We start from the raw sequence: 23813 nt of genomic DNA, 5'->3' as shown, positions 1-23813 counted from the left end.
TGACTCTTTGTTAGAATTATACAATAGATTGTTACTCACAATACGTAATCCGTTACAGGATACTCATCAGTTAGAAGAACTGAGTTAAGAAGTAAGTGAGTTCAGAGATTGCTTTGAGATAGAAGAATGGTGGTTGCTATACCGACCACCGGGAGGCGCTACCGTCATATAAGTGATTGGTTGGATATGGCTACTTCTTCAATAGGGTACGATTGAATCAGACTTTTTATGACGAAAAGATGATCAATCGATTTATAAAAAAAAACTAAAACTGGTAACAATATTGTAACCATGTTACAACATATTCGTGAAAGTGATAAACAGTCGCAACGATTCTTGTGGCGCTCAGACCCTTCCGAAAAGCCAACGATCCACTTGATGGATGTTGCCACCTTTGGCTCTACGTGCTCCCCAGCGTCCGCCCAATACGTGAAGAACCTTAACGCGAGGGAGCATTCCGGCCAATTTTCTCGAGCAGCGCAGAGTATAATCAAATGTCATTACGTGGACGACTATTTAGAAAGTTGATTCTACGAAAAGCTTAACGCATCCCGAAAAGGCTTCGTGGCACGAGCCGAAATGTGTAGGGATAAGGACGGAAGCATCTTAACGGACAGACGTGAGGTGATCGAAAGGTGGAAGCAGCACTACGATGAACACCTGAAAGGCACGGGAGAACACAGGAGCAGAGGGTCACGACAGCGGAGGAAGTGACAACGTTAGCACGGCAGATGAAGGAAACCAACCTGTCCCCACAGCGGTTCACCGTGACCGAGCGGTTCAAGAAGATGCTGGACTGCATGACGACCGTGCTGACAGGGCGAAGGCCAGTAGTAATAGCAGGTGACTTCAATGCCTGGGCCGTGGAATGGGAAAGCCGTATCACGAACCAGCGAGGTCAAATCCTGCTAGAGGCACTGGCCGTGCTAGATGTCGATCTGGCTAATGTTGGTACCAAAAGTACCTTCAGCCGAAACGGAACGGAGTCGATTATCGACGTTACTTTTTGTAGTCCTGGCCCAACGAGTAGTTCGAACTGGAGGATAGACAATGCCTACACTCACAGCGACCACCTGGCGGTTCGCTACAGTATCGACTACAACAACAGCAAGCAGCGCGTAGAGGAAGCGGCTAGGTCAAGGCCAAGCCCTCGTAGGTGGAAGACATCGTACTTCAATGACGAAGTACTTAGGGAGGCGCTCCGTCGTGAGCGTAACCTACTCGGCCTAAGCGGGGATGAACTGGTAGCGGTGCTTTCGCGTGCATGCGATGCGACCATGCCTAGGAAAGTCCACTCTAGAAATGAGAGACCACCGACGTACTGGTGGACTCAAGCAATTGCGAACCTGCGCCGTGCCTGCCTACGGGCCAGGAGGCGGATGCAGCGAGCACGTACCGAGCAGGAGCGTGAAGAACGACGGGCGGTGTTCACCGCTGCCAAAGTCGGCACTGAAGTCCGAGATAAGGGCAAGCAAAAAGGCCTGCTTTGAGGGACTCTGTCAAAGTGCCAACGCGAACCCGTGGGGTGATGCCTACAGGATCGTTATGGCGAAGACAAGAGGTGCAATTGCTCCTACGGAGCAATCTCCACAGATACTGGAGGGGATCATCGAGGGGCTCTTTCCGCGCCACATCCCTAGCCCATGGCCTCCTTTTGTAGGACAGCTGGGGATTGGGGCTGGCGATGAGGATAGGGCAACCTTCATCTGCCGTGCTGACGTTGTCATTTCCTCTGCTGTCATGACCCTCTGCTCCTGTGTTCTCCGTGCCTTTCAGGTGTTCATCGTAGTGCTGCTTCCACCTTTCGATCACCTCACGTCTGTCCGTTAAGATGCTTCCGTCCTTATCCCTACACATTTCGGCTCATGCCACGAAGCCTTTTCGGGATGCGTTAAGCTTTCGTAGAACTTTCGTGTTTCTTGTGAACGATGCAGCTGCTCCATTTCTTCACATTCCGTTTCTTCCAAGCGGCGCTTTTTATCCCCGGTATAAACGGGTTTGCTGCTTTCGTTTCCTTTTATATCGCTCCACGTTTTGTCGCGTTCCTTGCTGCAGCATTGCAGCCCGCGCTGCATGCTTATCCTCCAAACCTGCCTGCATTCTTCGTCGAACCAATCGTTACATGTCTTCCATTCCGCGTACCTGACGATACTCTCGGCTGCATTGTTGATGGCTGCTTTTATGTTGGTCCATCAGTCTTCAAGATGGGGTTTGGTCAAGCTCGCCCTCTTCGGCAACGCTGCCTCGAGATGCTGCGCGTATGTGGCGGCGACGTTTGGTTGGGCCAGTCGCGCTAGGTTATACTGAGGCGGGCGTCGATATCGTACATTGTCAATGACGAATAGTTTTGGACGCAGTTTCACCATCACTAGATAGTAATCAGAGTCAATAGGTTCTGACGTCGGTTATATCGGAGAAATGCCGGCCATCGATCAAAACGTGGTCGATTTGTGATTCCGGCTACAGTGGCGAACTCCAGGTGTATCGATACGGGAGGTTATGCTGAAAGTAGGTGCTACGAATTGCCATGTTCTTGGAGGCGGCAAAATTTATCAGTCGTAGGCCATTCTCATTCGCCAGCCGGTGGGTGCTGAACTTTTCAATCGTCGGTCTGAACTCCCCCTCCTGGCGTTCAAATCACCTATGATGATCTTGACGTCGTGGCTTGGGCAGCGGTCGTACTCGCGTTCGAGCTGCGCATAAAATGCGTACTTGTCATCATCAGTGCTTCCGGAGTGAGGGCTATGCACGTTTTTGATGCTGAAGTTGAAGAACCGGCCTTTGAGCCTCCATTTGCACATTCTTTCGTTGATCGGCCACCAGCCGATCACGCGCCTTTGCATATCACCAATCACTATAAAAGCTGTTCACAGCTCACGTGTTTGCCGTAGCTCTGGTCGATGGTATGATTACCTCTAAACGTTCGCACCATCGAACCTTTACAGCACACCTCCTGCATCGCTAAGATGTCGAAAACGCTGATCTTCAGTACGTCGGAGAGTATGCGTGTGCTTCCGATGAAGTTGAGAGATTTGCAGTTCCACGTACCGAGTTTCCAATCGCTAGTCCATTTCCGTCGCTGTGGTCTTTGCCGATTGTTCTGGTCCGTATTCTCTCGTTAACGTTCCTGTGCTGGTGTACTTCTTTGGGTGGCTTGCAGTACCCTACACCAACCTCCTAGATTTCCGGAGGTCCATTCCCCCTAAATGTTCTGAGGGCCATAGTGCGCAGTTTAGCTTAGAGTCCTTCTCTGGCACTCGGACGATGATCAGCCGCCCCTGACATGGGGAACAGACGCTGTTGTTTGCCACTCCTAACATGGAGTACAGACGCTCTAGGTTTGCAGAAGCAGACCCCCCCCCCCTTTCCTGTCAGCATACGACCATATCTCCCACCGGGGTTGGTTACCCGATCTTCCCTAAGGTTACTCATACCCCGGCTAGTACCATGAGGATGTAGGGATAGGAGTTGCTGGGCAAGAGGCTAAGGACCGCACAATGGGGTTTATTTCATTCCTGTAGATACGCGAGGTACCAATGGTACGCAATGCCCAGCCATTTACCGTGCTGTGTCCTTGAAGATGTAATGAACAAAAAGGTAATATCACATGTAAACGATGGAATTGTGATCGTCATTTCCTGAACCAGACACGAACTAAATATAAATAAAAGAAGCGAATAGAATGACGTAAATTTGTGTCGAATTTCAAATACGTTTGTGTCTGGTTCGGGAAATGTCGATGTCCTTAAATTTCGTGTCCTTAAACATGTTTTTGTGTCGTTCCATCACTTACATCATGTATCATTCAGCCATAATCAGAATTACGTCAACAGTTATTTTCATTTGTACGTCAATGTACGTCAGCTTTCCATGTAGCTTCTCATAAATCTATAATACAAAAAAAAATGTTGGAATCATTCAATCTGTGAATTCTAACACTAACCATTAGGTTCAGATACCATTAGATTTGATGAATCGGTTTCTTATTATTTCAAGAATAATCTCGAGAAAATTCGACAGAAGACATGCCAACACATCGCCTAGGACATTGCACCGACATGCCTTGATAACATCTCAATGTATGGTACGTATGGGGCAATTGGTAATCGTTCAGCTATCTTCCTTTTTGGCCTGTTATGCTTGTTGAACTTCGAAAGCAACGAAGGTAATGGAAAATGTATTCTAATAAGATTAGTGGAATAATGTTTTCTCCCGTCGCCAGACCGAAAACATTTCCCACGTGAGTACGGTTTGGTGCAAACGCAAAACAATCTGCATCCAGAGAAGCATGGAAACGAAACCGGGACGAAATTCAATTTTGACCAAATGAATGAAAACGACACGCAGCAAATGACTGGTGCCTGGATTGATGCAGGTTTAAAATCTGTTCATTAAATCGTTAAATCGTTTATCTCTGCTTTGAATCAATGTTCCATAAAATCAGATGGTTATTATTACTTTAGCAATACTATTCAGTAAGTAAATGTAATAAAATTGTGTATTGCATTGCGACCAACTAAAGGAATTTTGTATATTTTTTCGTAGCACGAGAATGAAAATTACTATATTATGCGCTAAAACCTTGGATAGCAGGAAAAAAAATGTATGGACTTTTAGATTTTACTTGTTGAATTACCAACAGCAACTCAGCTTCTGCAATAGTCAACGTTTTTGGTTTTGTGAGAGTCGCCATCAAACTATTGAGGCGGTGAAAGATGCACAAGGTATACAGAAGTGCTATAGGGGAGAATAAAGCACAGTGAGCGGCGCACGACTCTTGATTAAATGGGATTTTCTTCTCCGTACAGCAATTTTATAGCAAAGAGTGTTTTCAAATGTTTGTTTGTGGCAAATGCAAAAAAAAAACATTCATTACACTTTTTTGTTGTATTGGTCTGGTTTCCATATTACCATCCCGTCATGTAACGGCCTATTTTCTAGCTCTAAAATTTCGGGAAGTTTTACGTTATTGAGGTTACTTAAATAAGTCATATTTGAAAATATTAGTCTTCTAGACTGGGAGTTCTGATAATCAACCTGAAGTGGACGATTTGACAAATAACTTCGGATTATTCTAACAATGTTGACAAATTGAAGTTTTTTGTTAACAAATTAAAGTTTTTTAATTTTATAATCAAGCCTTCATGCAAAACACTGTCGATTGTCTTTTTTATATTAAGAAGAGCAAGACAAGTAGAATAGCCTTCAGATTTGTTGGAACTAATCAAATTTGTTACACTAAAAAGTTGATGAGTCGTCGAGTGTCCATGACGGAATCCAAACTGTTTATTAGCAAACATTGAATTTCCGTTCATGTTGACCATCATTCATCTCTGATCATTCTGTTCAAAATGACCTTTTCAAAGAGTTTACTGATGGAGGAAAGCAAACTGATTGGACGATAGCTTGAGCCGTTTAATATTTGTTGGAAGCGTCTTATTCTTAGCCAAATAAACTCAATGACGGTATATTGTTGGTCGCTTAAACATCATGCACCTTACAATCATATCGTCGTATCGTCAAATATATTTGGTCATAAGGCCAAATGTAGGCATGGAGTACAAAAGCATTTACTGACATTTTGAATACAGTTTTAGAGACGATATCCATATTGTACAAGTCAAACTTAATCTCCCCTATTATTTGCAGGCAAAAATGACCACATAGCGGTCAGTGACGACCCAGCTCAAAGATGGGAGAATCTTTCATCTCCGAAAACGATATAATGTTCCCCCTCCAGCTCCCCTTGATGCAACGAGAAACAGTCGTACCGAGATCTATGAAAGTCGTCCTACATGACTGCAGCTGTTGGCCACTTCGTGTCTAGTCTGCTGACTGGTGGCCAGAGCTAAAACAGTTTCGATTTTTTGTGGACCTACACAACTAGAATGAGCTTGAGAGCTAGTTTCCCCGCATCTATCTCCTATCTCCTATGCCAGTACTTCCCAAATTGTGCGCCGCGTGGTCTTCCACGAATTCGCTTACCTCTACTTGGTTCCCTGCTGAATATTATTTTCGAAATTCTTTCTTCCGACATTCACACTAAGTGACCAGCCCACTGAAGTCTGCCGTATTTTACACGCTTAATAATATTCACATATTTACACACTTGATATAACTCATGATTCATACACACCATTTTCTAGTTTCCTACTAAGTTTCGTGCCCATAGAGAGGCATCAGAAGAAGCAATACTTCATAGAGGGCGAATTTGGTTTCCATTTGCCAGACTTTTGCTGGTTACGTAGTCCGCAAAATGGTCTATTTGTAGCCACGACACGTCTTTTCACTTCGCGGGAAACGTCGTTGTCACATGTCACAAGTGTTCCATGGTAAACAAATTCTTCAATAACTTCAAACACATCCCAACATATATCAAATATCTCAGCATCTACCTCTATCCACCACTGTTCGGGTGGGTCACTATTTTCTTGAAGCAGCTCTTTTATGGTTTATGCAGCTCAAAACTGTAACGATTGTTTATTGAATTATCTTTCAGAATCATATGATCATTACTTCACTTACATGAATAGTTTCCTTCCTTGAACCAATTCTCCTCTTCCTTAATATCCCAGAACCTTTTCCTCTTTTTACTAAGGTTTCCTTCCTCTCTGCTTCAATTAGTGAAACAAATTAAATTACTAATATTAATTTTCTCTCACACTTATTTCAACTTACTATTAGATGCAATCAGAATAATTCAAATACGGTTGTTCCCACTTGGTAATGATGAAATACGTGCACTATTGATGACAACCTGGATAACTACATCGATATTAAAGACTGTCTAATAATATCAGTTCTACACTTACGTTTGAGGCTTTAACTGCCGAAGTACAACTTCTAATAATGCGCGATTTGACAATAAAAAATATATTTTCAAATTATGCTTTACTTTAATAGCAAAAACTTCGTGGCAATGATAGATTCAACAATTTACTGTTATTGGAGTTTTTGTTTTGGTTCTAATCCCTATGTATCTCGCGGTTTATAAGGTTGTTCGATTTGTTCTATGTTACTGTGATAGTGCGCTTGGGCCGTGTTGCCAGTGAACGGTACCTCAACAGCCCCTCCCCATGACTCTTTCGCAGTCGCCGTCAAATTAGAGTTCACCGAACGAATCTCTGGTACCGCTAGTTTTGCCACTGTATCGTCAAACCTTTCGTCGTACATCGCTTGTCGAACACGTCCATCAGCACTACGAATCAGCTTTTCTACGACTCCTCGTACCCAAAGCTTGCAATTTTCATCATCAGCCATTAAAACGACTTCTCCCTCAATAATCGGTTACGAGTCTACATGCCACTTTGACCGCTTGTTTAGCGAGGGAAGGTATTCTACCAGCCAACGCTTCCACATTCCACATGGTTTGCTAACCATTGAGACTGCTTGTAGTTATCACGTAAAGCGTCAGCATCTCCAACTATTGATTTGAAGGTTGTCATCGAACACACGCATCGCCTCTTGTACTGAACGCACTAACCTTTCCCAAGCTCCGTCCATATGCGGAGCACTTGGTGGATTAAAGTTCCACTTAGTTCTGGCATCAGTGAAAGTATCCTCGTTGATTTTACCGATGATTTCTTTGCACGCTCTGACAAAGTTGGTTCCGTTGTCCAAAAAAAAAACTCTATCGGCATTCCTCGTCGGCATGCAAATCGACGGATGGCCATGACGCAGCTTTGTGAAGACAAACTATGCACAACTTCCAAGTGTATAGCCCTGGTAGGGGCCTTCCTTAAGCCGAGTGGTTAGAGTCCGCGGCTACAAAGCAAAGCCATGCTGAAGGTGTCTGGGTTCGATTCCCGGTCGGTCCAGGATCTTTTCGTAATGGAAATTTCCTTGACTTCCCTGGGCATAGAGTATCTTCGTACTTGCCACACGATATACGAATGCGAAAATGGCACCTTCGGCAAAGAAAGCTCTCAGTTTATAACTGTGGAAGTGCTCATAAAAACACTAAGCTGAGAAGCCGGCTCTGTCCCAGTGGGGACGTTAATGCCAAGAAGAAGAAATCCTGGTTGTCAAGCAGGTGAATTACGATACCCACCGCTTCTCTGCACGACGACCAACTGTAACTATCAGTCGACCAAAGTAATCCACACCAGTGAAGCTGAACGGACGCAAATTTGGAGTTATACGTTGGACAAGAAGTGGTGCCATTCGAGGAACCTTCGGGCGACATTTGTGTTCTTTGCATCACACGCACTCTTGCATCACCGTTTTCAATTGAGCTCTGATGTGTGAGATGTAAAATCTTTGCCTCAATTCATTTACCACTGTTTCTCGATTTGCATGGCCAAATTTCTGATGATAGTGTTCCAACAGCTTGATCGTAATCGGGTGCTTCTTTGGCAGAACAATCGGGAATTGCACTTCGAAGGGAAGATGTTCAGCTTCCACTGTTCGCCCCTCGTGACGAAGTATCCCAAATTCGTCGAGAACTGGGGTAAGTTTATGGAGGTCACTAGTCTTGTCGGCCTTCGACAGATCCTTGCCACTGTAACTTTGCTGGAGAATACGGATCTCGGCTGAAAATCGCTCACCTTGTGCAATTTTAGAAAGAAAACGTTCAGCTTCTTGGAATTCCTCTCTTCTTAATGCTTGCCTTTTAAATGGAACCAATTTTCCGACAAGACAGCTAATCTTGCTAGTTACCGGTAGAACTTCAATCTGCTGCCTCTGTTGTTTTCTACGAAGATTTGAGATGAAACGTAGAACACACGCCACCGTTCTAACCAAGACACTCAATTTAGATATTCTCGACGCTTCCAAAATTGGTTCTGCTAACTTCACGTCGTGAAACAGAAACGTTGTGCGCAGCTCTTCACGTACGTTGGGCTTGATCTCTGGCTGTGCCGGCCACATTTCCTCTGCTTGGTACAAAAACGATGGGCCTTTAAACCATCGACTATCTGGCTCTAGTTGCAGACAGTGGTTCCATTTCGTCAATTCATCCGCTACATTAAGCCGTGTCGGTATCCAATACCAATCCGAAGCCATAGTACGATTCAAAATGTCACCTACACGCAATGCAGTGAAAATCTTGTAGCGCCACAAATCCGATCTAATCCATGAGTGAACCGTGCGTGAATCAGTCCATAGAAACACTATGTCCAAATTGTGGCTCTCCTTGACTGTGTCTACCATTCGGGCTCCTAAGCTGCCATAAGCTCTAATCGTGGAATAGTACATGGCTTTAATGGAGCCACTTTTGATTTCGCTTACACTAATGAACATCTGGGAACTCCGCCGGCCTGAATCCTAAAATACGCGACACAACCATAAGCGCACTCACTGGCATCTGTGAATACGTGCAATTGCAGGGAACTGTAGTTTAACTACAGACCGTCACCGAAGTAGTAACGAGGAACTTTTACGGATTCTACCACTGACAGACGGCTGATGCATAACGCCCACTTTCGTGCAGATTCGTCATCTATCATTTCATCCCACTCACATCCTGTTCTCCATAAGTTTTGAATGAAGATTCTGCCGTAGATCGTGAACGGTTCGAGCAAGCTCATAACGCAGCTGAGTACAACGCGCTTAGTTGGCCTTTTCCCTTCAAATAGATACGATAGCAGATCATCTCTAATTTTTGTAGAGAACCTAAACACATCTTCTACTGGATTCCAGACAATACCCAGAACTCGTTCTGTTTCCGTTGATTTGTCTCTGTTGAAATGTACTGCTTCACTCCTTTCTATTTCGCCAAGCTGTTGCAAAAATTCATCTGAATTGGATACCCAGTTTCTTATTTCGAAGCCTGCCTGGGAATGTATGAACCGTACTTCATTAGCGCGTTGGACTGCCTCCTCAATATTATGCGCACTATCAAAATAGTCGTCCACAATGTGCTTCTTAAGCACTGCCATGGACGCTTCTGGGTACATTGACTCCCACTGTTTAGCATTACAATCTTTCACGTACATCGCTTGACTGGGTGAACATGTAGCGCCAAATGTGGCACAATCCATTACAAACACCTGTTCAGAGAACAGAAATCGCTGTGCTTGTCTGCCTTCTGGCCTATTTTTCACCTGGTGAAACATCTCTCGGATATCACCACCGAACTCAATGCGATGCTCCCGAAACTGGTAGATTACTGATGGAAGGGACGTGAGGAAATCTGGTCCTTTAAGCAACTGCAAATTGAGCGAAATTCCTTGCATAGCAGCCGCAGCATTCCCACACTAAACGGACTTTACCCGGCTTTTGGGGTTGAGTACAACATTCAATGGTAAGTACCACACCTTTTCGGGATCGACACCGGTAAGCTCTTGTTGGGTAAAAAGTAAATTGAATCACATCGCAACCCACGGTAGCGATGCTTATCTGGTATGCACATTTTTGGACGGAACCAAGTACTGTTTGCCCAATGTTTAATAATAGTAGCAATTAAACGTAAACCAAGACGGGTTATAAAAGCCCTTGATCAAATGGAATACAGGCAGTTCATATTGGTCGTCAGACCTCCAAGCGACGCGTTTCACTAAGGTTCTAGATATCACGTCCGTTTACAACGAATTCACGACACTCTTCTTCCGTAGCTTTGTGGCAATAACCCTTATGCTGATAGTCAACAATCTGAGTTTCGACATTTTTTTTTTCAAATCTGGGTCCTTGGTTAGTCTTCTTTCTAAACATTTCATTCGCCGTTGTGTCATCGGGTAACTGTCCGGAAACATTGGATTATCATGTTTTCATAGCAGTCCCGTTTGGAACCGATCTCCTATCTTTACAGTCGTATTCTCCATAATCTTTCGGGCTCGTTGATCTTCGGACGACTCTGGTAACAAACTCACCGGAAAACCGGGTTCCTCTAAAGCGTAATGCGATCGTAACAGAACGTGTTGGTCTTGATTGGTCACGCCATCTCATGAATGTTAACCAACATAAGACAACGATACGTCCTCGGGAGTTTGAGATCCGTATACCGTTCATCCTAGTTTTGACTTTACGGCAATCGGCTCTCCTGGTTTGCCAATTCGCGACTCCAGTGGAGCAAACAGATGAAGGTGTTTTAGGCCAATGAGAATCTTCGGTGGCTCTCTTTCATAGTCTACCACCGGTAGGTTTTGAAGATACCCGTACTGGTTGGCCATTTCAGCATAACGCAGCGCTTGTTCTGGAAGTTTCAATGATTGCACTGTGTGTACATTATGGATCAGATACTTCTCTTTCGATCCTCGTGCAGACAACGTTAAATGTAGCTGCTGAGACTCTCTTTCAAGTCTGGTCATACCAGCTGTCCATGTTGACCTTGACCTTGACCTTGATGGCTACAGCGTAGCATCACGCCATTGCCGGGCGTATTGTAGAGCTCCTGTAGAGCTGTCCATGTTACCCGGAGTGATATAGTTTGTCCCTTTATTTGCAATCTATCCGTCAGAGAACTTTCTACCAGTGTGTAGGACGAGCCTTCGTCCAAGAACGCAAGCGTGTTGATTGCACGTACGCCGTTGTAAATGGTCACCGCTACCATACGACCCAGACAACCAAAATGTACGTATAACGAAATCACCTGGAGGCTTTGTACGTGCAAAATATCACTTATAAGATGACGCGAAAAGGCCTTCTACGTACAAAAGTGGTGGCGATATACGTGCATAATTTAATGTGATGAATAATAGCATACAATGCGAGAGTGAAAATTTTCTTACGAACCAACCTGTGATTTTATGCGACATAACTTATGATAACAAATGTTAATTTGACAGCCGCTACGAATTGATTTGACTTACTTTGTACGAGTGTACGGGACGAAACAAAATGTACAAATGAACTCAGAAAAAAAAGCATTTTATGTGATGAAACTCATCAATCTGACGATTTTATCCACCGTGTATTGCGGGTTTGGTGTAATTTGTGTGAATAAACGAGTTATTACGTGAACTATCATGCGACTTCTGGTTGTTTGGGGAAATACCGTTTTGACTCATATTCCGAACACTTAAGGCCAACAGTGACTTCAAATGCTTCTGGTAGGCATAAATTAGAAGATATTGGTGAAAATGTCAATGTCTACACAAAGTCTAACTCAGTCGTTCTCTTGCCTTAGCCAACGTCGGACGTGTCGGTTTATCTCGAAAGAATTGGAAGTGCAACCGCAGGTAGTTTTTTTCTGCTGTCGGTGTGCTTTGTTCGGACTATCGTACGATTTGTTGTTTGAAGAGAAATTAGCGGAGAAAAGATTGCCAATACGGTAAAATTTCAATTTCCTGCTGGATTACCTCGGCCAACATGGGTCGAAATCGCAGGTTTTTTGAAAACACTGGACTCAGATGCAACTAGGGGAAGTGTGGGTAACACCGACACTGTGGGTAAGCCCGACACCCATGGAGTTTTACTAGAAAACAGTATACCAGAAACTTTTAAACCACATGCAATCTTAGTTTATGTCATTATAGCCATTTTGAGAAACTTAACTCCCATTGTGAACTGTCAAATGTGATGAAAGTAAACAAAACAAGTTTGCATATCGCCGAAGCAGCACCGGATGTAATTTTCTGCTGGTGGAATTTAAGCTGTGAATTGGAAAATAAGTGTAGAAGTTCAGTGTTTTCGTACACAAACGCTTATCTGAGTTGTTTTTCATCATTGGGATTGATTAAAACGTAAGTTTGACCAATAATACTACAGTTTTGGTGTTTTGCCTTTCAAAAGCGCCATTTGGGTAAGACCGTCACTCTTCGAGTGGGGTAACACCGCTATGGTCTTTACATTATCATATGTTTCTTATATCTACAGATGCCACGTAACTACAAACGAAAAAGCACCCGTGGAAATTGGACTCCGCAGCAGCTTACCCAGGCCAAGGATGCAGTGGATAGTGGAATTTCCCTTAAAGCTGCTTCCAAAACTTTTGGAATTCCTAGGAGTACGCTACGGGATCATGTTTTGGGCAAGGTGGCAAAATCCAAATTGGGATCTCGAGAAACGGTTTTCACACCGGAACAAGAAGCAGAACTTCTGCTGCACCTGCATGACCTGGAAGCCCGTTTCTACGGAGTAACAATGGACGATGCAAGGGCACTAGCTTTCGAGCTAGCAGAACAGAATAAAATAACACATCCGTTCAACAAAAAGAAGAAGAAGGCAGGGCGTGAATGGCTGACCGGATTTTTGAAGCGTAATCCGACACTTTCGTTCCGAAAACCAGAACCCACATCGGCCGCAAGAGCCAGAGGGTTCAATAAAGTATCTGTTAATTCTTTCTTCGATATGTACGAAGTCGCTATTGAGCAGAAAAGGTTCCGGCCGGAACGCATCTATAATGTCGATGAAACAGCAATTTCTACGGTGAGATGAGCTGATGATTTGGTTTTAAAATATGAATACTGATGAATATTCGTTCCATTTAAGGTTCCCCCCAATAAGAAGAAGATAGCTGCCCGCAAAGGTAAGAAGCAGGTTGGAATTATTTCATCTGCGGAACGAGGAGAGACAACTACCGTTGTAATGAGTATGTCGGCGAGTGGTCGTTACCTTCCGCCATTCGTCGTCTTCCCCCGAACTCGAATGAGTGATGCTCTCAAGCAAGGAGCACCAACAGGAACAAAGTTTGCATGTAATCCATCGGGATACATGACCGTTGAGATGTTTGACACCTTCTTCGATCACTTCATTGAGCATGCTCATGCTTCAGAATCGGATCCTGTACTGCTGTTGGTCGACGGCCATTCGTCGCATACCAAAAACCTGGCTGTAACAACGAAAGCGCGGAAGAACAATGTGACCATTCTTTCCCTTCCACCGCATTGCAGTAACAAGCTTCAACCTTTGGATGTCTCGTTTATGGCTCCATTCAAAGCAAATTACTCCAATGCCGCCGATGTTTTCCTACGATCTAACCCAGGACAAGTAATCGGCCAATACAATACAATGCAGCTTATGGGAACCGCTTTTGAAAAGACTGCTACAATATCGACAGCCGTGAACGGATTCAAAAAATGCGGATTATGGCCATGTGATCGAACAGTTTTCGATGAAAACTCATTCGCACCGTCTTTGGTCACAGACCAAGAGTTGCCGAATGCAACAACGGAATCCACTCCAGCGTCGCAGGAAAATATTGCGGATCCATCGACGGCATCTGGAGCAATTAACGGAAGCATGGATGAAAGTCAGAAATCTGCGGAATCGTCCTTTACGATTCCACCAAGCAGTATTCTGCCTCTACCGAAGATGACGGGTCCACGCGTTACAAAACGAAAACGCCGAGTGGAAAAGGCTGAGGATATAACTTCAGATGATTATCGTCAAAGCCTGATTGATGCCAAAGCTACGAAAGATATTGCGTCCATCAAGAAAAGCAAGAAGGCGGCTACCAAACGAACCTCAAAACGACAAAAGGTTGAAAGTGCTTTGGAAGATTCACTGTGTGATCGTTGCGGTGATTGCTTCTCAAACTCTTGTAACGGAGACGGATGGATAATTTGTACGACATGCAAAAAGTGGATCCATAATCAATGTTATGAGGGCTCCGATTTGATTTGCTTTTTCTGTTCTTAGTAAGTTGTTTGCTGTCACCCCAGCTAAAGTCCAGAAAGTCCAGCTATGAAGTGATTTTTTTTTGATTCGTTGAAATCATTTTTTTTTTTTGATTCGTTGAAATCATTTTTTTTTTGTTATATTCTCAATAAGCTTTTATATTTTGCTTGTGGGGTTTGAGCTAAAAGTCAGCTAGCCCGTCTTACTAATATTTACTTCGAATTGAACTCGATTTATTTTCAGGTTTATTTAACTCACATATCTCTGCAAATGAAATTAATAAAATTGAAGCCATAAACTGTTTAGTTTGTTTCCTTTTTATGTAAAAGATCCAAATTGAACCCTTATCTACATTTATCCTCTTGTTAAATACGCATGACAAAAGACTAATCAAATGACGACATTTCTGGTACAACATTGGTTGAATGACAACAAAAAACCGCATTGGGTGGCCGTACCACCCATCGTATTATAGGGAACGTAGCTGTATGATGTGACAACCGCTTAAAGCAGCAGTTTTCGGTACCTGTTCCAAAATCCCATAATAATCAAATTAGGGGTCGTCCGTAAATGACGTAGCATTTTAGTGGGAGAGAGTTGTCTCAGATTTTGTGACCGGTCATGTCATTGGTATAGGAAAGCACGCTACAAGGGGGCAGGGGGTCTAAAATCTTCGAAAAAAAATGCTACGTTATTTATGGATCGCTTCTTACTACGCATCTCAAGTTATTAAAAGTCATTGATAATGTTAACAAATGAACAGTTAAAATGATATAATGAAAATCATCTTGGGTGACGGTGTTACCCCTTGAGTGACGGTGTTACCCCCTAGGGGTGGCGGTCTTACCCACACCGAATTGAATAATTCTGTTTTTACTAAGTTTACAAAACGTACCTAATTTGTCAAAATAACCATATTTTTACAGTTGTAATGTACAGATTCCATAGCTAACTACCTATACAAAGAGCCTGCGTAGAAAAAGTAATAATTATTGCCTTCCTATATTTTTAAACAGCTCTAAACCTTAGGGTGTCGGTGTTACCCCCACCTCCCCTACTATGGAAGCAGTGTACAAAATGGGAGCAGATAAAAGTGTGTGCATAAAGTACACAACGGAGGCTGCGATGCATGACGCACTGCAGCGGAATAAAGGAGATATACCATTCAAGTATTCCAGTGGTAAATCTGTACTGCTACGAATGCTGATCGCGGGAATCGACATACAGTATGTGCGTGTGTTCGATGTTCCCCCAGAGGTGGATGATGACGCATTGTGTGCAGTGCTTAGGACGTATGGGAAGATACATCGTACACTGCGGGAAAAATTTCCTACCGGTCTGGGCCTAGACCACCTGTACACTGGTGTACGAGGTGTGTACATGGAGATGAAACATGATGTTCCTCCAGCGCTGAATATCGGACAATGGAATGCGAAGATATTCCACGACGGACTTAAGGAGAAGTGTTTCTTGTGCAAGTTGGAAGGTCACCGAAAAAACTCTTGCCCGACGGTGAAAGTTACGGAGAAGCGGAACCATGTAGAGAGCGGGATTTCTTATGCTGGCGTCGTTCAAGGAGGAGTAGTTGTTCCGCCGAACAAAATGGAAAGTGTAGATGACGGCATAATAGAAATCATTGAAGAAGAAATCTTGGAACAGCATACGGAAGTGGTAGAAAAAGGAGAAGTAAAGGTATCTACACCGAACATGGACGAGATGGACGAGGAACGGTTGAAAGAAATTGATGCAGCAGCGGAGCAACTTGGATTACCAAATTTCAGGGAAAATATAGCTAAACTCTCGGAGATGATTGACGCTCTACCCTGTCAGAGTAAAGCAACGGCAAGTGAACGACGGGCGCAGTTTGCAACATCGGGTTCGACGGAGTTGCGACCAAAAAAATCTGCTCGGAAGAGTAATAAACAATAATATTGTAACTAATCATAGTTCGAAGAATTCGGCTCTGTTATGCCTTGCGGCGCCTCGAGCCTTCCAAATAAATTGATAAAAAAAAAAAGTCTAACTGTTATTTGTTGGGTGTGCCGATAAAATTGTTTATTTTAGCTTATTTAGTATTGCTTTTACGTAAAAGAATGAAACATCATTTTGATTCAAATGCCGAACACTGTGTTCATTTTGTCTCATATTCCGAACACCTTGATTCAAATTCCGAACAGCGCGAACAAATCGCATTCAAATGAAGAATTTCGCAAATAAAATTGTCTGAGCTAGTTTTACTGGTCTCGAACTAGAAAACCATCACTACTCCAGAGGAATAAAATAGATTGGAAGACGTTAAAATTGAATTGCAATTGACTGCCATTTCCTTGTTATTTGATGACATATTTCAGTGAAACATTTCAACCACATCGCCATACAAAAACCGAGTGTTCGGAATATGAGTCTGTTCGGAATTTGAGACAAGACGGTATTACCGGGTGACGCAAACCGAGCTGCGTGTGCGTGTGACAATCAGAACGATGTCACACAGGATTGATGTAGAAGCGTATTGTGTCGTTGGCCACAATTATCTACTTTACAAACGATATTGAGCTTGCATTTTGCCTTACCGTGGTCATTGAGACAAATCCGACATAGTTCCCATTCTTCTACAGCTTTCAGGCGAGTAGATGGATCTAACCTACGAAATTCCGCACAATTCCGTACTCTGTGATCAGTTCTGTCACACATCGGACCTGGTGTTCTTTTCTCTTGTTGAAATTCCACAGTCTTGTTGCCACTACTCATGCTTCCTGCGAAATCGTGCGTATGAACATAATCGTCGTAATATTCTTTGCTTGCCTTTCCCTTCTTGTTGGAGCGGTTCTCTTGTGCCATCCTAGACGGCAGCGGTGAATCGTTGAACAGTGTTGCTTCACTGTCATCTCGAACTATTTCCGTTGGAAAATTCGATAAAGTGCGAAGTGTCATACCCCTACTTGCCTTTTGTACCGTACCCATTCCATTTTGGTACCGTAATTCGGGGTGTAGTTGATCAGTGGGGAGAAGTTGATCATTCACATACCTACATGTATAAACTATCAATAGAGCTTTAATTGGATTTCAATTAGCACATTTTCTGCGATATCGCATAACCTGACAGCTGCTCTTGATGTTCCTAAATTCGATTTGACATTGAAGATAATTATACCACGGAAAAACTGATTTTTAAGGAAATGTTTGATGAACTGTTGAAGGGTTCTTCTCCACACAATCGATTATTGTCAAGGCTATATGGAGACACCATTAAAATAAACTATCTATTACATTCCAGATATGTTCTGTGAACACAGTTTTGAATTAGCATTGTGAATAAATAATCTTTTTTCGAGAAAAAATTGTATATTTTGTGAGCGGGTTACTAATTTCAATGAAAATTGCATACCTTTAGGCGTTTAATGTGGTGTATTCTGGAATTCTTAACATTTTAATCTAAAACTGACCGATATATCAACAAGTCGTAAGATTTTTGAGACTTGATTCATATTCAGTGACTCAAAATTTAGTAAAAAGCATATTTCGATATTTTAGGAAACCTATCACAATTATTGATCAACTTCACTCCGGAATCAAAAACTCCGATTTTTGATTTCTAAATATTTGTTTGTTATTACGACAACATTTCGTTAAAATTTTGTATGTATAATTCGATAAACATCCAACCAGTACAGGTTTTAAAAATATTTGGATGACAATATACGCATTCTACTAAGAGTTACAGAGCAGAATCGCTCAAAAGTGATCAACTTCCCCCCATTTTACGGTACTAGCCAGTAGTTTCTCCACCAACTCCTGAATCAACATCGGATTCACCAAATGATCTCTCAATTTCGACGCTTCCAAGTGATTGACCAACTGCTGCACAATCATACCGAAACTGATGAAGGTATTTAAACGATCTGCTTTTGGCGATTCTGCTTTTCGCACCTTGAACAATAATGTGTTTAGTAACTGTCCTGGACGGCCATATAACATTCGAAGCGAGTCTATGATCTGCGGCACCGCATTTGGCAACAGTAGACGACTGCGGACTGCCTCTAACGCTTGACCTTTCAGACATTCCTGTAATCGAGCCACACCGGGCAAAGTTGTTCTTCGGAAGACACTTACACTCTATCACTGACGTGGGTGGCGCTGTTTGACAATTTAGTAAAAATAGTCAAAAAATCGATTTTTCATATAAAAACCTGACTTAATCCACCGATGGTGAGACTGAACCCTTCTTACATTTCCATACAGGTATGAGATAATTATTATTCATCATTCATTTGGAACCTTGTACCAGTACAGTGGGGATTCGCTCGCTGGGGTTCCGCTACATGGAATGATTCAATGGTTGGATGTTCGCTGGTTGGAAAATATTCCAACTAAAAGCACTCAAATGTCAACAGAAAATGTCAAACTGACTTTGACGTCTGAGTATCGTCGCTTTGAAGTCTCCATATATAGAACAAATGCGTATGTATATGTGCGTTTTGTGGCGATTTGCTGTCCAGATGCGTTCGTGTGGAGCATTTTTACCAGCTGTCAGTCTTTCCTACTAACGGGTCGGATTCGCTAGATGGAAGGCAGTCGTGTTCCAACCAGCGAATCCCCGGTGTATAACTAAACTTTAGGATGTTGTGACTATATTCTATCTGTCCTAATAGTTTAATGGTTTGGAAAAAGTCCAGGAAACTGCACGTCAAAAGGCGGATATCGAACTTTATTAGTTTTCATACGCTTATTATCATATTTTAAGAGGGTCTATAAACCCATGATGCCATCCTGTAAAATAATATCGAAAAATAAAAAATCGATGTCTTAAAATGATTTTGCCAGCGATTTTTTTTAAGATATATGTGTAAGTTTAAATTAAAAAAAGGGGAATTTTAGAGATTTTTGAAAATAATGATTTTTATCTCTGTAATTTATAATTCGATTGCAATATGATTGTGAATGATATCCGAGCTTTCAATCGACGAAAAAAGAGCTTAAATTGGATTAAAAGTAGCTGATAAATTGATCAAAATGTAAAAAATATGAATATTTCAGAGAAATTTGTTTTCCAGTACTTTAGAAAATTCTTCCAATGATATCTCTGAAACTAGTAATCCGATTTCAATGAAAATTTGAAGGCTTATGATTGAATGTCAGAGCTTTCATTAGCCGATAAAAGAACTTAAATCGGTTCAAAAATGGCTGAGATATCGATCAAAATGCAGACAGTTGAAAATATTAGAATATGCTTTTTCTAGTACTTCACGATACTGTTTGAATCATAACTCTGTAACGAAATGTCCGATCGCAATGAAATTCAATAGCGTTCTATGGGAATGTTGTAGCTTTCTTTAAGAGCTAAAAGTGTTTAAATCGGTTGACAAACGGCTGAGATAATTGAGTGACATTTTTTGTAACACACACACACATACACACACACATACACACACACATACACACACACATACACACACACATACACACACACATACACACACACGGACATGTTGCGGAGGGTTGCAAAATGGTGAGTCGACAACCAGGAAGGAGCGTCCAACATAGCTCTGGTCCTCACAAGCCCCTACCTCACGCTTCCACGGGTCTAACGATGACAAAGACCGCCAGCTAAGGGTTGCGTACTTAGCTGGTAGTGCAACCTGGGCACTGTTGTCCTTCTGACATCAGCTAGAGTGAGGAGGTGCCAGGTGGAAGCTTGGGATTTTTACCCTTTCCAAGCGAATCTCATACATACAGCCGTATGGAATACCACCTTTGGTACTTCCTTCGGGAGGTGGCCGAGCGTCTGGTCCATCTGACCAGGGGCTCAAGCATGGTCTACCTAGGATGTGGCGGGGGTTCATCAGTGGGTCTGGTGAATCTCTACAAAAAACCACATATCTGTAAGTAACCCTGAACAAGCGACCTGGTACCGCTTTCAAAGTGCCTTAGCCCAACCATTGGAGTGCCAACCGGCACATTAGGATCGATGCCAGTAAGATCCTAATTACGGCATACTGGCTGCAAGGACAAGGACAAGGTCAAGGACTGTATCAACACGACGTTATAGAGCTGACAATCGCTCTATTCCACTTCCTTAGTAAGAATGGGTGACACTATTCTGAAACGGCAGGTGGGCTAATGGAACGGTTGCCCCCGTCCCGTTAAAACCGTGGCAGGCCTCCTAGTACGTTCAAAGCTCGCCACCTTAGCTGGTGGAAGTAGGCTCAGATGGATATTCCTGACTAGCGTCGATCACAAAGGTCACAAGGCGCAAGATTGCAACAATAAGCAAAGGTGCCTGATCTGCAAGGACAAAAGTCGCAACAGACACGCGACGGGAGGCCCTAAGTGTCCGGCCTTCAAGCAAGCGAGAAATTCTAAACCGCAGTGGAGGTAACTCAGCTAAACCTCAACCACTGTGACACAGCGCAACAGCTGCTGTGGAAGTCCGTATCGGAATCGAAGTGCGACGTAGCTATCCTTGCCGAGCCGTATCGAGTACCAGCTGGAAACGGTAACTGGATCGCTGATAAGGCGAAGACAGCGGCAATCTGGACGATGGGGAGGTATCCTATCCAGGAAATAGTGTTCCAGGCGGACGAAGGCTTCGTTATTGCAAAGCTTAACGATGTGTACGTGTGTAGCTGCTACGCACCCCCCCGCTGGACATTGGACCAGTTCAACGAGATGCTGGACGAGCTAACCGATAAGCTAGCCGACCGGAGACCAGTCGTCATCGCTGGCGACTTCAATGCTTGGGCAGTTGAGTGGGGCAGCCGTCTCACCAACCCAAGAGGGCGTAGTCTACTAGAAGCGCTGGCAAGGCTGGACGTAGACTTGGGTAACGAAGGAACAACCAGCACCTACCGTAGAGATGGCCGGGAATCAATAATCGACATCACTTTCTGTAGTCCTGTGTTGACGGGAGGCCTGAACTGGAGAGTCTGCGATGGGTACACTCATAGCGATCATCAGGAGGTCCGGTATAGAATTGGTGGAAGAACACAATGCTCACAGAGAGCGAGTACACCTCATGAGCAGATGTGGAAAACGAAACGTTTTAACGAAGAGCTTTTCGTGGAAGCCCTCAGAAGAGAAGAGCAGGTTCTGAACTTGAGATCGGAGGAGTTAACGGCTACGATGGTACGAGCATGCGACATTGCCATGCCACGGAAGGTCGAGCCGAAATACAGACGTCGTCCGGTATACTGGTGGAATGAGACACTTGGCAACCTCCGCAAAAGATGTCTCCAAGCCAGGAGACGGATGCAAAGAGCCAAAACCGATGGTGAGAGGGAAGAGCGAAGAGTAACATTGAGGGCGGCGAAAGCCGATCTGAAAAGAGAAATTTCGCTGAGCAAGAGAACGTGCTTCAAGGAGTTGTGTCGCGATGCCAATGCAAATCCGTGGGGAGATGCATACAGGGTGGCGATGGCCAAGATCAGTGGTCCAGCCGTACCCGCTGAAACATGCCCAGAGAAGTTGCAGATTATCGTCGACGGGTTGTTCCCACAACACGCGCCAACGGTCTGGCCACCGACACCGTATGGCCAGGAAGGTGAAGAAAGAGCAATCATTACCAATGAGGAGCTCATAGAGGCGGCCAAGAAAATGAAGCCGAAGAAAGCGCCTGGCCCTGATGGTATCCCCAACGTAGCGTTGAAAGCAGCTATCACGGCCAACCCAGATATGTTCCGGACATCACTCCAGATCTGCTTAGATGAGGGACATTTCCCAGCACAGTGGAAAAGGCAAAAACTGGTTCTGCTACCGAAACCGGGTAAGCCCCCCGGTGAACCAGGCTCGTTTCGGCCGATATGTTTGCTTGACACACTCGGAAAGCTGTTGGAGAGGATCATCCTCAATAGACTGATGGTGTTCACTGAGGGAGAGCGTGGACTGTCGGAGTGGCAGTATGGATTCCGGAAAGGAAAGTCAACGGTAGATGCCATCAAAACAGTGATTGACACAGCCGACAAAGCAAGGACAAAAAAACGTAGAGGTAACCGTTACTGTGCTGTCGTGACGATAGATGTGAGAAACGCCTTTAACAGTGCAAGCTGGGAAGCCATTGCTGTGGCGTTACATAAAATGAAGGTTCCGGATTATCTGTGCAAGATACTAGGAAGCTACTTTGAAAACCGGGTCTTGAGCTACAGCACTAGCGAAGGACAGAAGACGAGGTCGGTAAATGCGGGAGTTCCACAGGGCTCTATCCTGGGTCCAACGTTGTGGAATGCTATGTACGACGGAGTGCTGACGCTTAGGCTGCAAACAGGCGTCAAAATCGTTGGATTTGCAGACGACATCACGCTTGTGGTCATTGGTGACTCACTGGAAAGGGTGGAGGTTCTCGCTACAGAAGCAGTGGACGCAGTCGAAAACTGGATGTACGAGAAGAAACTGGTGATAGCCCACCAAAAAACGGAGCTGTTGCTTATCAGCAACCGAAAAGTGGTGCAGAAGGCTGAGATTACAGTGGGAGAACACACCATAGCCTCAAAGCGGGAGCTAAAACACCTCGGCGTAATGATCGACGATCGGCTGAACTTCAACTGCCATGTCGATTACGCGTGCGAGAAAGCAGCAAGGGCAGTCACGGCGCTGTCCAGGATCATGCCGAATAACTCGGCGATTTGCAGCAGTAAGCGGAGGCTATTGTCTAGCGTGGCTACGTCGATCCTGAGGTACGCTAGCCCGGCGTGGGGAACCGCAATGAAGACGAAGAGGAACCGAGTCAAGCTTAGCAGCACGTATAGGCTGATGGCCATGCGGGTAGCGAGTGCCTACCGAACCATATCTTCGGAGGCAGTATGCGTGATTGCCGGAATGGTCCCTATCGGCTACGTTTTGGAAGAGGATAAGGAGTGCTACGAAGCTAGTAGTACTAGAGGAGCCCGGAAGATTGCCCGAGCCGACACGATGGTGAAATGGCAACGCGAGTGGGATACCGCTGAGAAGGGAAGGTGGACTTATCGCCTTATTCCAAATCTGGCGAAATGGGTGAGCAGATCCCATGGAGAAGTCAACTTCCACTTGACGCAGTTCTTGTCAGGTCACGGCTGCTTCAAGAAATATCTGCACAGGTTCGGCCACGCAGAGTCGCCGCTCTGCGCTGAGTGCCCAGTCGTAGAGGAGTCGCCGGAACACGTCATTTTCGAGTGTCCACGTTTTGCTGCGGAACGTAGCGAGATGACAGCGGTCTGCGGTGCTGACGTAACCGTAGACAACGTAGTGGATAGAATGTGTAGCGATGAGGTGATGTGGAACGCGGTGAACATGGCGGTGACGAAAATAATGTCATTGCTTCAGCGGAAGTGGAGGGAGGAACAAGCCGG

General features: G+C 44.2%; 1 protein-coding gene across 1 annotated transcript; it reads left to right on the top strand.

The window, feature by feature from the left end:
* Nucleotides 1–12017: 12017 nt before the first annotated feature.
* Nucleotides 12018–14517, top strand: LOC110674294. Its single transcript, XM_021838575.1, has 3 exons — nucleotides 12018–12116; nucleotides 12754–13305; nucleotides 13369–14517. Exons 1-3 carry the CDS (start codon nucleotides 12018–12020, stop codon nucleotides 14515–14517), a joined length of 1800 nt encoding a protein of 599 aa, XP_021694267.1.
* Nucleotides 14518–23813: the final 9296 nt, after the last annotated feature.

Source organism: Aedes aegypti, chromosome 1 (genome assembly GCF_002204515.2).
Source record: "Aedes aegypti strain LVP_AGWG chromosome 1, AaegL5.0 Primary Assembly, whole genome shotgun sequence".
NCBI lineage: Eukaryota > Metazoa > Arthropoda > Insecta > Diptera > Culicidae > Aedes > Aedes aegypti.
The sequence above is the reverse complement of the archived record's forward strand: the minus strand, read 5'-3'. Positions and strand labels throughout refer to the sequence as shown.